Source organism: Monodon monoceros, unplaced genomic scaffold (genome assembly GCF_005190385.1).
Source record: "Monodon monoceros isolate NGI ecotype Baffin Bay Population unplaced genomic scaffold, NGI_Narwhal_1 Super_Scaffold_2, whole genome shotgun sequence".
In the NCBI taxonomy this organism is placed as follows: Eukaryota; Metazoa; Chordata; class Mammalia; order Artiodactyla; family Monodontidae; genus Monodon; species Monodon monoceros.
This window is the reverse complement of record NW_021703776.1, coordinates 91,864,420-91,878,352: the sequence shown is the minus strand read 5'-3', so window position 1 is coordinate 91,878,352 and position 13,933 is coordinate 91,864,420. Positions and strand designations below refer to the sequence as shown.

At 37.9% G+C, this 13,933-nt stretch overlaps 1 protein-coding gene across 3 annotated transcripts in view; it reads left to right on the top strand.

The window, feature by feature from the left end:
• The window catches only part of BRAF (B-Raf proto-oncogene, serine/threonine kinase), a 159,476-nt gene that overhangs the window by 68,763 nt on the left and 76,780 nt on the right, over positions 1–13,933 (top strand). For all 3 annotated transcript variants that reach the window (XM_029233176.1, XM_029233178.1, XM_029233177.1), the window contains exon 3: positions 2,120–2,383. In XM_029233176.1, the coding sequence (XP_029089009.1) occupies positions 2,120–2,383 (264 nt within the window). The remainder of the gene's footprint in view (positions 1–2,119; positions 2,384–13,933) is intronic.

Genomic DNA, 13,933 nt, shown 5'->3' with positions numbered 1-13,933 from the left:
AATGCAGTGAAATAATAGATTGTAATCCACAGTGGAGGGAACAATATATTTTTAAAAATTAAGGCTAATATTTTGATAAAGAAGTAACATTCAGAAAATTTGTTTACATTTATTACTTTTCCTAAGCCTAACTTTGTGTAGTAAATGTACTTGTCCAGGTGACAATAAATAAGAATATTTGATCTACGCAAGGAGGAATTTTTGTCTCCCAGGCTGCATGTACATAATCTTCAAAGTGTAGGAATTGTGTTAGTCTTCATTTTTGTGGTTTGAGCCCCAAACACTACTAGGTACATGTGTGCTCAATATATATTTATTGAATAAGCGAAATCTCGATAAGTGGATCATACTGAAAAAGATGCCCTTAAGTAATTAACCCATTGAACTGAAAGCTAAATAGATATACAGCTCAGAAAATTTTGGACTGATTTGATTATAATGCCTGAGATGCTGTGAAACATTTCAGGGTCAGCGTTGGACAACTATTAGATTCTAAAGGAGAGGGCATTTTGGTGTAGTTTAGGCCCTTTACTTCAGTAGCTCATTTTAGTATTTTCCCTCCTCACGCCCCCAAAAATTATATGGTAGGATCAAGCATATCAGGTGTGGTGGCCTATATTGAAATGAAATTTCTCCTTTATTCTCCTCTACCTTAGATAATTCTCCCTTGCTTATAGAATGAAGTTCAGGCTTCATAACATAGTATATACATTCTCTACAAGCTGGTCCCTTACCCACTTTTCCAGTCTTATTATTTGTGTTCCTGTTCTTCACTTAAATTTCACAAACATCTATTGATCCCTTGATATGTCCCAGGTATTGTATGACGCTGAGCTATACTAGTCCATGGTTTTCCTCTATGTCTTAAAATTTCTTACCTCCTTACTCTGTTACAAAATTTCTCCTGTGCTACACAGTACTCTCTTCTCCCCACTTAACTCCATCTATCTAAATGCTAACCTTTTAAGACCCCCCCTCTTTCCTTACTCTTATCTTGTATCAAGAACATTCTTTGTTTATTTCTCATGTACAATACTTGCACAAATAAAAATGCATCCATCTGCTTCTTTGTAGCCTAATAAGTGATGGGAAATGCCATTTTTTTAAATCTTTGATTCTTTTCAATCTTTGTAACCTTTCATAAATCTTTATAGTGTTGCATCTATTTGGGGTGGTAGGGAGACATGGTGGATTATAGTGTGGGGGAAGGTGATTACTACTGCCTCAAAGGACCATGGACACATACATTCCAATTCATTCCATCTCTTTATTTTCAGTAGCATTCTCTTTCCAAGATTCTTCCTACTTTTAGAATATGATATCTTAAGTGATCATTTGACCTTATAGCTTTAGTAAAATGAAACTTCTAGAAAGATACCCTGATGGATAATGGCCTCAAAATTTCTTGACTGCAGGGTGTAAACTACCTTTTCAGACAAAATTCTATTCTCTAAGCAGTATTTGATGGGAAAGGGGAGGTCATAAGATATCCATAGTGAGTAAAAGAAGGTATTTTAACTAATAGCTGTTTCAGAAAAAAAAGTGGCAGTTATACATCCTCTAATCCCTGTTAAGGTGATTTTGGTGGTAATGGTGAGATCTGACACTGTGTACCTTAGTCTTGTTTTTTGACAGATCTCTCTAACACCTCATCTCCTTCTCAACCTCTCTCTCAGTTCTTTAGAGAGAGAGAGGCAGAGAGAAGTATGAAACCTTATATGCCTACAACTTTTCTGGAAAAAAAATTAATAGGGTATTTATCTGTGATGTATTAGTATTTTATCTTATGTTAGATATGTAGTTTGGAATATAAATTGTGATTTGGCCAGAAAATTGCAAATACTGGTTTTTCAAAATTAATATTCATGGCTATTATAGACATATATATATGTGTGTGTATGTCAGTTTCTAGATGTAGTGTCTTATAACAAAAGATTTATCAATTTAAAGGTAAAAGTACTAATTTACAATACTTCCAGCACTTATTTTGTAATTTGTAATACAAAATCGTGTTAGCTAGATTATAAAGAGATTATAATCAAAGACTTAAATTTCATATTTCCTTTTGTTACTGTCAGGAAAAAGTCCAGATTCAATGTAAGTCTACTTTATTTTATAGGCCTATGAAGAATACACCAGCAAGCTAGATGCCCTCCAACAAAGAGAACAACAGTTATTGGAATCCCTGGGGAATGGAACTGATTTTTCTGTTTCTAGCTCTGCATCAACAGACACCGTTACATCTTCTTCCTCTTCTAGCCTTTCAGTGCTGCCTTCATCTCTTTCAGTTTTTCAAAATCCCACAGATGTGTCACGGAGCAACCCCAAGTCACCACAAAAACCTATCGTTAGAGTCTTCCTGCCCAATAAACAGAGGACGGTGGTGAGTCAACTTTAATATCATCATTGCTTTTTCTTTGTATTTTTCAGAAAGACTAGTTGTTGAAAATGAAATGTGATACCCAGTGGTCATGCAAATGTAAGCATCCATTTCAAACAAGAATGGAAAAGACATTAATTATTTGGTGCCTAAGTCTGTGTTCCTTAACTGGAACAAATTGCATTGTTTTTAGTGTCAGATTTGACATTTATACCTGTCAAACTTGAACCACACTCAAGTCTGAGTACTAGTGCCAGGGCTCCAAATAAAGGTTAAAGTTTCCCTTGTGAATTCTTAACTATAGACCTGTTCTTATCATAGTGTGTGGGGTTCATAATTATATTACCTATATTATTCAGGAATTCTTAACCCAAGAAATTAACAACTGCTTCTGAAGTGGTAATAGCATTCAGGAACTGGGCAGAAACAAATGCATACCCTCCCTTAGCCCATATAGGTCTCATGGAATTCACATACAGAATGCCTCAGTGACAAGGTCAAAATCACAAGTTATAATATGCAAGGAAACAGTCTACCATCAGTGCATTAGAAGACTTAAAAATAGCAGGATTAGATTCCTAAGAAGGAACCAAATAGAATTTCTAGGTAGCCTTAAAATTTAAAACTCAGTGGATGAATCATCATCTCTGAAGTATTATTACTGAAAATGATTGTGTTGAATGTTAAGCTTCTGGACTTTCCATTTTATAAGAAACATGGGATAAAGGGAAAAGTTAAGCACCATGAGGAAGCAATTAGACAAATTCAGAAGGTGGACATTCTATAAGACAAACAGCCTGGACTCAGTGTCATGGAGGATAAAAGGTTGGGGATTTTTCTACACTGAGTAAGACTAAAGAGACAGAACAAACAAATGCGCTGTGTGATCCTGATTTGGGACCAGGGTGGGGAAGAGCTGTAGAAGTCGTTCTTGAGATGGGAAATGTTGAGTGTTGATTGAATATGATGTGTTCTTATGGAATTATTAGTTTTCTTAAGTGTGACAATAGCGATATTTTTATGTAGGAGAATGTCTTTATTCTTAGGAAATACATGCTTAAATATTTCGGAGTAAATTGTCATGATGCCTGCAACCCCCCTCCCGCCCCTCTTTTGAAATAAAACTTACATATAATAAAGTGTACAAATCTCAAGTGTACAGCTCAGTGACTTTCTACGTGTGTAAGTGCCATGCAGACCAAGATGTAGAACATTTCTAATGTGAGTGTTCTCTTGTGCTCCCTCAATTCAGTGACCACCTTCAAGAGTAACCACTATTCTGAATTCTATCTCAGTCAGTTTAGAACTTACTTTCAAATGGTATGATGGAAACAAAATGTTAAAGAGAGAAAACAAATATGAAAAAATAATTTTAGGATCTGAGAGAACTTGGATGTTAATTGTACCACTCCTAATTTTCTGTGTTTGAAATTTTTCATAGTAGAGTTGGAAAAATTCAAAGAACATAGAACAAAAGAAAAATAGAAAGTTAAAAAGAAACAGTTCCCACTAGGAAAAAAAAACTGATGAACATATTCATGCTGATTTGAGGAAGTAGCAAAGGTTTAGAAAAGAACATTCATAAGGTTTTTAACTTATTTATTTAGGAAATTTATTTATATGGAAAAGTATAAAGGACAATATATTAAACACCTGTGTTTAGTCACCTACAATGAACAAGTATTAATGTTTGTTATATTTGCTTCATATTACACACACACATATATAACATATATCCATACATGCGTACATACATATATATATTTAGGTTCCTCTTACCTGTCCCATTCCCTTCCCAAACATCCTTCATCCCACCTTGTCCCCCAAGAAGTAGCCACTAAGATAAATGTGGGGTACATTCAATCGAAGTTTTTATATTTTACTACATGGATATGTACCTATAAGCATTTTTTTAATATATAAAATAGTATGATACTGTATGTAATGTTCAACATCTTGTCCTTTTTATTCAAAATTATTATAATTTCAAGGTATACATATGTATGTGTTGATACATATAGGTCTGATTCTTTTCAATTTAACATAGTTTATCTTGACATCTAGGTTATGTTCAGGTTTTTTGTTATTACTAACAGTGCTAAAATATGAACATCTTTATACAGGACTCTTTGTCTACAAGTAACGGGGTATTTCCAAGTTGCAGACCTGTAAGTGGATCTCTCAATGGGAAATGCAGATTTGGTTCAAAGGCTGTAAATACCAGGTGTCTGAAAAAAATATCTAAAACTACTAAATTAATTTTAACATCTTTGGGGAGAAAGCTCTCAAAGCAGCTTATCTTTTTTGGTTTCCTCAGTGTCTAACAATTAGTAGGTGTGATTGTATCTAACATAATGAAAGGAAGGACAGTGGGAACAGATAGGGCAATGTTGGATCCTTCAAAATCATGCCTTGGTTGTGTGATAATTAAAGCAAGAAATGTTTATGGAATGGAAGAGATAAGGAGAAGCTAAACAAGCTGTTCTTGTTTTAGCCAGTTTGAGGAAAAACATGTAAAGAGCACGAAAACGTGTAGGAAACTCTCTCTTACTAGCACAAGTAAGTAGTTTTAATGGAATAGATTGAGTAAAGGGACATCATTAGAGTAAATGCTAGAACCCCAGGGAATACCCTCCCTCTCCCTTTATTTTTAGCAAAAAGTAAAGCAGAAACCTCTAAGATCTGCAAGTGATGAAAGAGAGTTACACATTCCATCCTTTTGTAGACAAGAAGAATACCTATTGCATAGTGGTTTACAGTTTGTAAAAATGTTCCCCCATACTCATTTGATCCTCATAGTAACTTTGTGAGGCAGAGTATTATACGGAGCAGTATTAACTCATGTTGATATTTAAAATACTGTGTTTAATTTTAATAAAATAGCTGTGAAGTCTGGGACATTTTTGACTCCTCATAAATTCTATTAACTTTTGCCACAGCGAAAGGACTTAATCTGTTGCTAGATAAGTTTTCCCCCTTGGAGGTCTAAAGAGGTAATTGATTAAATTTAGTTTTGGTTTTCGATTTAATTGGGACCAGCAATTTAGGAGTAAAAGACCTACCACCTTTATCACTTGTTCTTTGTCAGTTAAATACAACTTGACCAGGAGGCATACTTAATTCTAAAATCGCTTTCATCTTAGGAAGTTTTGGTAGTATATATAGTCAGCCTCTTTTAACTTTAAAAAGACCATGTTATAAGCAGATCATATTAAATTTTTCCTTTTATTGTGAATTGGTTTAACAGTCTATAATAATAAACTATATTATGACTGGTTTAACACTCCTAAAAAAGGACTTGACATCAAGATAAATTATGATAAAATCAGGAAGCTATAAATTTAGGTTTATTTTAAAAACCCATATATTAGCATGTATAATCTGTGCCAGTTTTATACAAGGAGATCTCAGTGTATCATGAAGTTTACTTAAAGCATCTAATAAAGTCTGCATTGTAAAGAATTTAAACTACCAAATTAATCTACTACCTCAGATAATTAAACATGTAGTAATTTTGATGGCCACCTGAATTTTGATGGCCACTCCTTTAAGAAGGAGTTCTTAAGGTTTTAAGAGAACATTTTATATGGAAAATTTTAAACATACACAAAAGTAGGGTAGTGTGGTGGACCATCATGAATCTGTTGATAAAAGATGATTTATATTCACTTTAAAAACTGGTATGTTAAAGTTTAGACTGATACATTTTGTTTTGGTCTAAATTTTCCTTTGCAAATATTCAGATGATTACATTGACTATAGATCGCTGTTAAGGTAGGATGCTTGTTTTTAAATTATTTTAGAGAAAAGTTATTGCTGCTTTGACAGCCTAATCAGGGACATTTAATTTTGTAATTTGGAGAAGAGGCATTAACCTGGTTCTTTTGAAAATATCTTTTTAGTCTTTTCAGCCTTAAAATTTGAGACAGTGCTCCCCTTCCCCTTTTCCTTTTTGAATAGGTAATTCTTTTTTTTTTACATCTTTATTGGAGTATAATTGCTTTACAATGGTGTGTTAGTTTCTGCTTTATAACAAAGTGACTCAGTCATACGTATGTTCCCGTATCTCTTCCCTCTATGTCTCCCTCCCTCCCACCCTCCCTATCCCACCCCTCTAGGTGGTCACAAACCACGAAGCTGATCTCCCTGTGTTATGCGGCTGCTTCCCACTAGCTATCTATTTTACATTTGATAGTGTATATATGTCCATGCCACTCTCTCGCTTTGTCACAGCTTACCCTTCCCCCCCCCCCATATCCTCAAGTCCATTCTCTACAAGGTCTGTGTCTTTATTCCCGTCTCACCCCTAGGTTCTTCATGACATTTTTTTTTTCTTAGATTCCATATATATGTGTTAGCATATGGTATTTGTCTTTCTCTTTCTGACTTACTTCACTCTATATGACAGATTCTAGGTCCATCCACCTCACTACAAATAACTCAATTTCGTTTCTTTTTATGGCTGAGTAACATTCCATTGTATATATGTGCCACATCTTCTTTATCCATTCATCCGATGATGGACACTTAGGTTGCTTCCATCTCCTGGCTATTGTAAATAGAGCTGCAATGAACATTTTGGTACATGACTCTTTTTGAATTATGGTTTTCTCAGGGTATATGCCCAGTAGTGGGATTGCTGGGTCATATGGTAGTTCTATTTGTAGTTTTTTAAGGAACCTCCATACTGTTCTCCATAGTGGCTGTACCAATTCACATTCCCACCAGCCATGCAAGAGTGTTCCCTTTTCTCCACACCCTCTCCAGCATTTATTGTTTCTAGATTTTTTGATGATGGCCATTCTGACCGGTCTGAGATGATATCTCATTGTAGTTTTGATTTGCATTTCTCTAATGATTAATGATGTTGAGCATTCTTTCATGTGTTTGTTGGCAGTCTGGATATTTTCTTTGGAGAAATGTCTATGTAGGTCTTCTGCCCATTTTGGGATTGGGTTGTTTGTTTTTTTGTTATTGAGCTGCATGAACTGCTTGTAAATTTTGGAAATTAATCCTCTGTCAGTTGCTTCATTTGCCAATATTTTCTCCCATTCTGAGGGTTGTCTTTTGGTCTTGTTTATGGTTTCCTTTGCTGTGCAAAAGCTTTGAAGTTTCATTAGGTCCCATTTGTTTATTTTTGTTTTTATTTCCATTTCTCTAGGAGGTGGGTCAAAAAGGATCTTGCTGTGATTTATGTCATAGAGTGTTCTGCCTATGTTTTCCTCTAAGAGTTTGATAGTTTCCGGCCTTACATTTAGGTCTTTAATCCATTTTGAGCTTATTTTTGTGTATGGTGTTAGGGAGTGTTCTAATCTCATACTTTCACATGTAGCTGTCCAGTTTTCCCAGCACCATTTATTGAAGAGGCTGTCCTTTCTCCACTGTACATTCCTGCCTCCTTTATCAAAGATAAGGTGACCATATGTGCATGGGTTTATCTCTGGGCTTTCTATCCTGTTCCATTGATCTATATTTCTGTTTTTGTGCCAGTACCATACCATTGATTACTGTAGCTTTGTAGTATAGTCTGAAGTCAGGGAGCCTGATTCCTCCAGCTCCGTTTTTCATTGTCAAGATTGCTTTGGCTATTCAGGGTCTTTTGTGTTTCCATACAAATTGTGAAATTTTTTGTTCTAGTTCTGTGAAAAATGCCAGTGGTAGTTTGATAGGGATTGCATTGAATCTGTAGATTGCTTTGGGTAGTAGAGTCATTTTCACAATGTTGATTCTTCCAATTCAAGAACATGGTATATCTCTCCATCTATTTGCATCATCTTTAATTTCTTTCATCAGTGTCTTATAATTTTCTGCATACAGGTCTTTTGTCTCCTTAGGTAGGTTTATTCCTAGATATTTTATTCTTTTTGTTGCAGTGGTAAATGGGAGTGTTTTCTTGATTTCACTTTCAAATTTTTCATCATTAGTGTATAGGAATGCCAGAGATTTCTGTGCATTAATTTTGTATCCTGCTACTTTACCAAATTCATTGATTAGCTCTAGTAGTTTTCTGGTAGCATCTTTAGGATTCTCTATGTATAATATCATGTCATCTGCAAACAGTGACAGCTTTACTTCTTCTTTTCCAATTTGGATTCCTTTTATTTCCTTTTCTTCACTGATTGCTGTGGCTAAAACTTCCAAAAACTATGTTGAATAAGAGTGGTGAGAGTGGGCAACCTTGTCTTGTTCCTGATCTTAGTGGAAATGCTTTCAGTTTTTCACCATTGAGGACGATGTTGGCTGTGGGTTTGTCATATATGGCCTTTATTATGTTGAGGAAAGTTCCCTCTATGCCTACTTTCTGCAGTGTTTTTATCATAAATGGGTGTTGAATTTTGTCGAAAGCTTTCTTTGCATCTATTGAGATGATCATATGGTTTTTCTCCTTCAATTTGTTAATATGGTGTATCACGTTGATTGATTTGCATATATTGAAGAATCCTTGCATTCCTGGAATAAACCCCACTTGTTCATGGTGTATGATCCTTTTAATGTGCTGTTGGATTCTGTTTGGCAGCATTTTGTTGAGGATTTTTGCATCTATGTTCATCAGTGATATTGGCCTGTAGTTTTCTTTCTTTGTGACATCCTTGTCTGGTTTTGGTATCAGGGTGATGGTGGCCTTGTAGAATGAGTTTGGGAGCGTTCCTCCCTCTGCTATATTTTGGAAGAGTTTGAGAAGGATAGGCGTTAGCTCTTCTCTAAATGGTTTTTTTTGGGTTTTTTTTTGTTTTGTTTTGTTTTTGCAGTACGCAGGCGTCTCACTGTTGTGGCCTCTCCCATTGCGGAGCACAGGCTCCGGACATGCAGGCTCAGCGGCCATGGCTCACGGGCCTAGCCGCTCCGCGGCATGTGGGATCTTCCCGGACCGGGGTACGAACCAGTGTCCCCTGCATTGGCAGGCGGACTCTCAACCACTGCGCCACCAGGGAAGCCCTTCTCTAAATGTTTGATAGAATTCACCTGTGAAGCCATCTGGTCCTGGGCTTTTTGTTTGTTGGAAGATTTTTAATCACAGTTTCAATTTCAGTGCTTGTGATTGGTCTGTTCATATTTTCTATTTCTTCCTGATTCAGTCTTGGCAGGTTGTGCATTTCTAAGAATTTGTCCGTTTCTTCCAGGTTGTCCATTTTATTGGCATACAGTTGGTTGTCGTAATCTCTCATGATCTTTTGTATTTCTGCAGTGTCAGTTGTTACTTCTCCTTTTTCATTTCTAATTCTATTGATTTGAGTCTTCTCCCTTTTTTTCTTGGTGAGTCTGGCTAATGGTTTATCAATTTTGTTTATCTTCTCAAAGAACCAGCTTTTAGTTTTATTGATCTTTGCTATTGTTTTCTTCATTTCTTTTTCATTTATTTCTGATCTGATTTTTATGATTTCTTTCCTTCTTCTAACTTTGGGGTTTTTTTGTTTTTCTTTCTGTAATTGCTTTAGGTGCAAGGTTAGGTTGTTTATTCAAGATGTTTCCTGTTTCTTAAGGTAGGATTGTATTGCTATAAACTTCCCTCTTAGTACTGCTTTTGCTGCATCCCATAGGTTTTGGGTCGTCATGTCTCCATTGTCATTTGTTTCTAGGTATTTTTTTGATTTCTTCAGTGATCACTTCGTTATTAAGTAGTGTATTGTTTAGCCTTCATGTGTTTGTATTTTTTACATATCTTTTCCTGTAATTGATATCTAGTCTCATAGCGTTGTGGTCGGAAAAGATACTTGATGCAATTTCAATTTTCTTAAATTTACCAAGGCTCGATTTGTGACCCAAGATATGATGTATCCTGGAGAATGTTCCATGAGCACTTGAGAAAAATGTGTATTCTGTTGTTTTTGGATGGAATGTACTATAAATATCAACTAAGTCCATCTTGTTTAATGTATCATTTAAAGCTTGTGTTTCCTTATTTATTTTCATTTTGGATGATCTGTCTGTTGGTGAAAGTGGGGTGTTAAAGTCCCCTACTATGAATGTGTTACTGTCAATTTCCCCTTTTATGGCTATTAGTATTTGCCTTATGTATTGAGGTGCTCCTATGTTGGGTGCATAAATATTTACAATTGTTATATCTTCTTCTTGATCGATCCCTTGATCATTATGTAGTGTCCTTCTTTGTCTCTTGTAATAGTCTTTATTTTAAAGTCTATTTTGTCTGATATGAGAATTGCTACTCCAGCTTTCTTTTGGTTTCCATTTGCATGGAATATCTTTTTCCATCCCCTCACTTTCAGTCTGTATGTGTCCCTAGGTCTGAAGTGGGTCTCTTGTAGACAGCATATATATGCGTGTTGTTTTTGTATCCATTCAGCCAGTCTGTGTCTTTTGGTGGGAGCATTTAATCCATTTACATTTAAGGTAGTTATCGTTATGCATGTTCCTGTTCCCATTTTCTTAATTGTTTTGGGTTTGTTATTGTAGGTCTTTTCCTCCTCTTGTGTTTCTTGCCTAGAGAAGTTCCTTAACATTTGTTGTAAAGCTGGTTTGGTGGTGCTGAACTCTCTCAGCTTTTGCTTGTCAGTAAAGATTTTAATTTCTCCATCAAATCTGAATGAGATCCTTGCTGGGTAGAGTAATCTTGGTTGTAGGTTTTTCTCCTTCATCACTTTAAATATGTCCTGCCACTCCCTTCTGGCTTGCAGAGTTTCTGCTGAAAGATCAGCTGTTAATCTTATGGGGATTCCCTTGTGTGTTACTTGTTGTTTTTCCCTTGCTGCTTTTAATATGTTTTCTTTGTATTTAATTTTTGACAGTTTGATTAGTATGTGTCGTGGCGTGTTTCTCCTTGGATTTATCCTGTATGGGACTCTCTGTGCCTCCTGGACTTGATTAACTATTTCCTTTCCCATATTAGGGAAGTTTTCAAGCATAATCTCTTCAAATATTTTCTCAGTCCCTTTTTTTTTTCTCTTCTTCTGAGACCCCTATAATTCGAATGTTGGTGCATTTAATGTTGTCCCAGAGGTCTCTGAGACTGTCCTCAGCTCTTTTCATTCTTTTTTCTTTATTCTTTTTTCTTTATTCTGCTCTGCAGTAGTTTCCACTATTTTATCTTCCATGTTACTTATCCGTTCTTCTGCCTCAGTTATTCTGCTATTGATCCCTTCTTGGATATTTTTAATTTCATTTATTGTGTTGTTCATCATTACTTGTTTCCTCTTTAGTTGTTCTTAGTCCTTGTTAAATGTTTCTTTCATTTTCTCTATTCTGTTTCCAAGATTTTGGATCATCTTTACTATCATTATTCTGAATTCTTTTTCAGGTAGACTGCCTATTTCCTCTTCATTTGTTAGGTCTGGTGGGTTTTTATCTTGCTCCTTCATCTGCTGTGTGTTTTTCTGTCTTCTCATTTTGCTTATCATACTGTGTTTGGGTGTCTCCTTTTTGTAGGCTGCAGGTTTGTGGTTCCCGTTGTTTTTGGTGTCTGTCCCCAGTGGCTAAAGTTGGTTCAGTGGGTTGTGTAGGCTTCCTGGTGGAGGGGACTAGTGCCTGTGTTCTGGTGGATGAGGCTGGATCTTGTCTTTCTGGTGGCTAGGTCCACGTCTGGTGGTGTGTTTTGGGGTGTCTGTGGCCTTATTATGATTTTAGGCAGCCTGTCTTCTAATGGGTGGGGTTGTGTTCCTGTCTTGCTAGTTGTTTGGCATAGGGTGTCCAGCACTGTAGCTTGCTGGTCGTTGAGTAAAGCTGGGTGTTCGTTTTGAGATGGAGATATCTGGGATATTTTTGCCGTTTGATATTATGTGGAGCTGGGAGGTCTCTTCTGGACCAGTGTCCTGAAGTTGGCTCTCCCACCTCAGAGGCACAGCACTGACTGCTGGCTGCAGCACCAAGAGCCTTTCATCCACATGGCTCAGAGTAAAAGGGAGAAAAAGTAGAAAGAAAGAAAGAAAGAGAGAGAGAGAGGGAGGGAGGGAGGGAGGAAGGAAGAAAGAAAGAAAGAGGCTAAAATAAAATAAGATAGAATAAAATAGTTATTAAAATAAAAACTAATTATTGAGAAAAAAATTTTTTAGTAAAGCAAAGAAAAAAACGGACAGACAGAACCCTAGGACAAGTGGTGAAAGCAAAGCTGTACAGACAAAATCTCACACAGAAGCATACACATACACATTCACAAAAAGAGGAAAAGGGTAAAAAATAATAAATCTTGCTCCCAAAGTCCACCTCCTCAATTTGGGATGATTCGTTGTCTATTCAGGTATTCCACAGATGCAGGGTACATCAAGTTGTTTGTGGAGCTTTAATCCGCTGCTTCTGAGGCTGCTGGGAGAGATTTCCCTTTCTCTTCTTTGTTCTCAGAGCTTCCGGGGCTCAGCTTTGGATTTGGCCCCGCCTCTTGTGTAGGTCGCCGGAGGGCGTCTGTTCTTCGCTCAGACTGGACGGGGTTAAAGGAGCAGCTGCTGCTTCGGGGGCTCTGGCTCACTCAGGCCGGGTGGAGGGAGGCGTATGGAGTGCGGGGCGAGCCTGCAGCAGCAGAGGCCAGCGTGACGTTGCACCAGCCTGAGGCGTGCCGTGCTGCGTTCTCCCGGGGAAGTTGTCCCTGGATCCCGGGACCCTGGCAGTGGCGGGCTGCACAGGGTCCCGGAAGGGGGGTGTGGATAGTGACTTGTTCTCGCACACAGGCTTCTTGGTGGCGGCAGCAGCAGCTTTAGCGTCCCATGCCCGTCTCTGGGGTCCGCGCTGTTAGCCGCGGCTCATGCCCATTTGTGGAGCTCCTTTAAGCAGCGCTTTTAATCCCCTCTCCTCACACACCAGGAAACAAAGACGGAAGAAAAAGTCTCTTGCCTCTTTGGCAGGTCCAAACTTTTCCCCGGACTCCCTCCCGGGTAGCCTAGCCGTGGCGCACTAACCCCTTCAGGCTATGTTCACTCCGCCAGTCCTCTCCCTGGGCTCGACCGATGCCCAAGCCTTAGCTCCCAGCCCCGCCCGCCCCGGCGGGTGAGCAGACCAGCCTCTCGGGCTGCTGAGTGCTGGTCGGTGCCGATCCTCTGTGCGGGAATCTCTCCGCTTTGGCTTCCACACCCCTGTTGCTGTGCTCTCCTCCACGGCTCCGAAGCTTGCCCCCCTCCGCCACCCGCAGTCTCCGCCTGCTAAGGGGCTTCCTAGTGTGTGGAAACCTTTCCTCCTTCACTGCTCCCTCCCACTGGTGCAGGTCCCGTCCCTATTCTTTTGTTTCTGTTTTTCCTTTTTTCTTTTGCCCTACCCAGGTACGTGGGGAGTTTCTTGCCTTTTGGGAGGTCTGAGGTGTTCTGCCAGCGTTCAGTGGGTGTTCTGTAGGAGTTGTTCCGGTAATTCTTTCATGTGGTATTTACATCCGGAAATCTTGTTTCCACCTCTACCTCTTTACATCCAGTTTCCCCTGTACCTTTTAGGTAACTATTTTTATTTGGGTGGGTGTGTGTGTTTTCTGGGTTTCTTCATGTAGCAAGAAGAAAATAGATATATTCTTATTTCTCCACTCCTTTTCATACACACAAGGTATCATACTGTATATATCATACTGTATTTTGCTTTTAATGTTTACGTAGGCTATCCTGGAAATTTTCCATTTCCACGTATAGC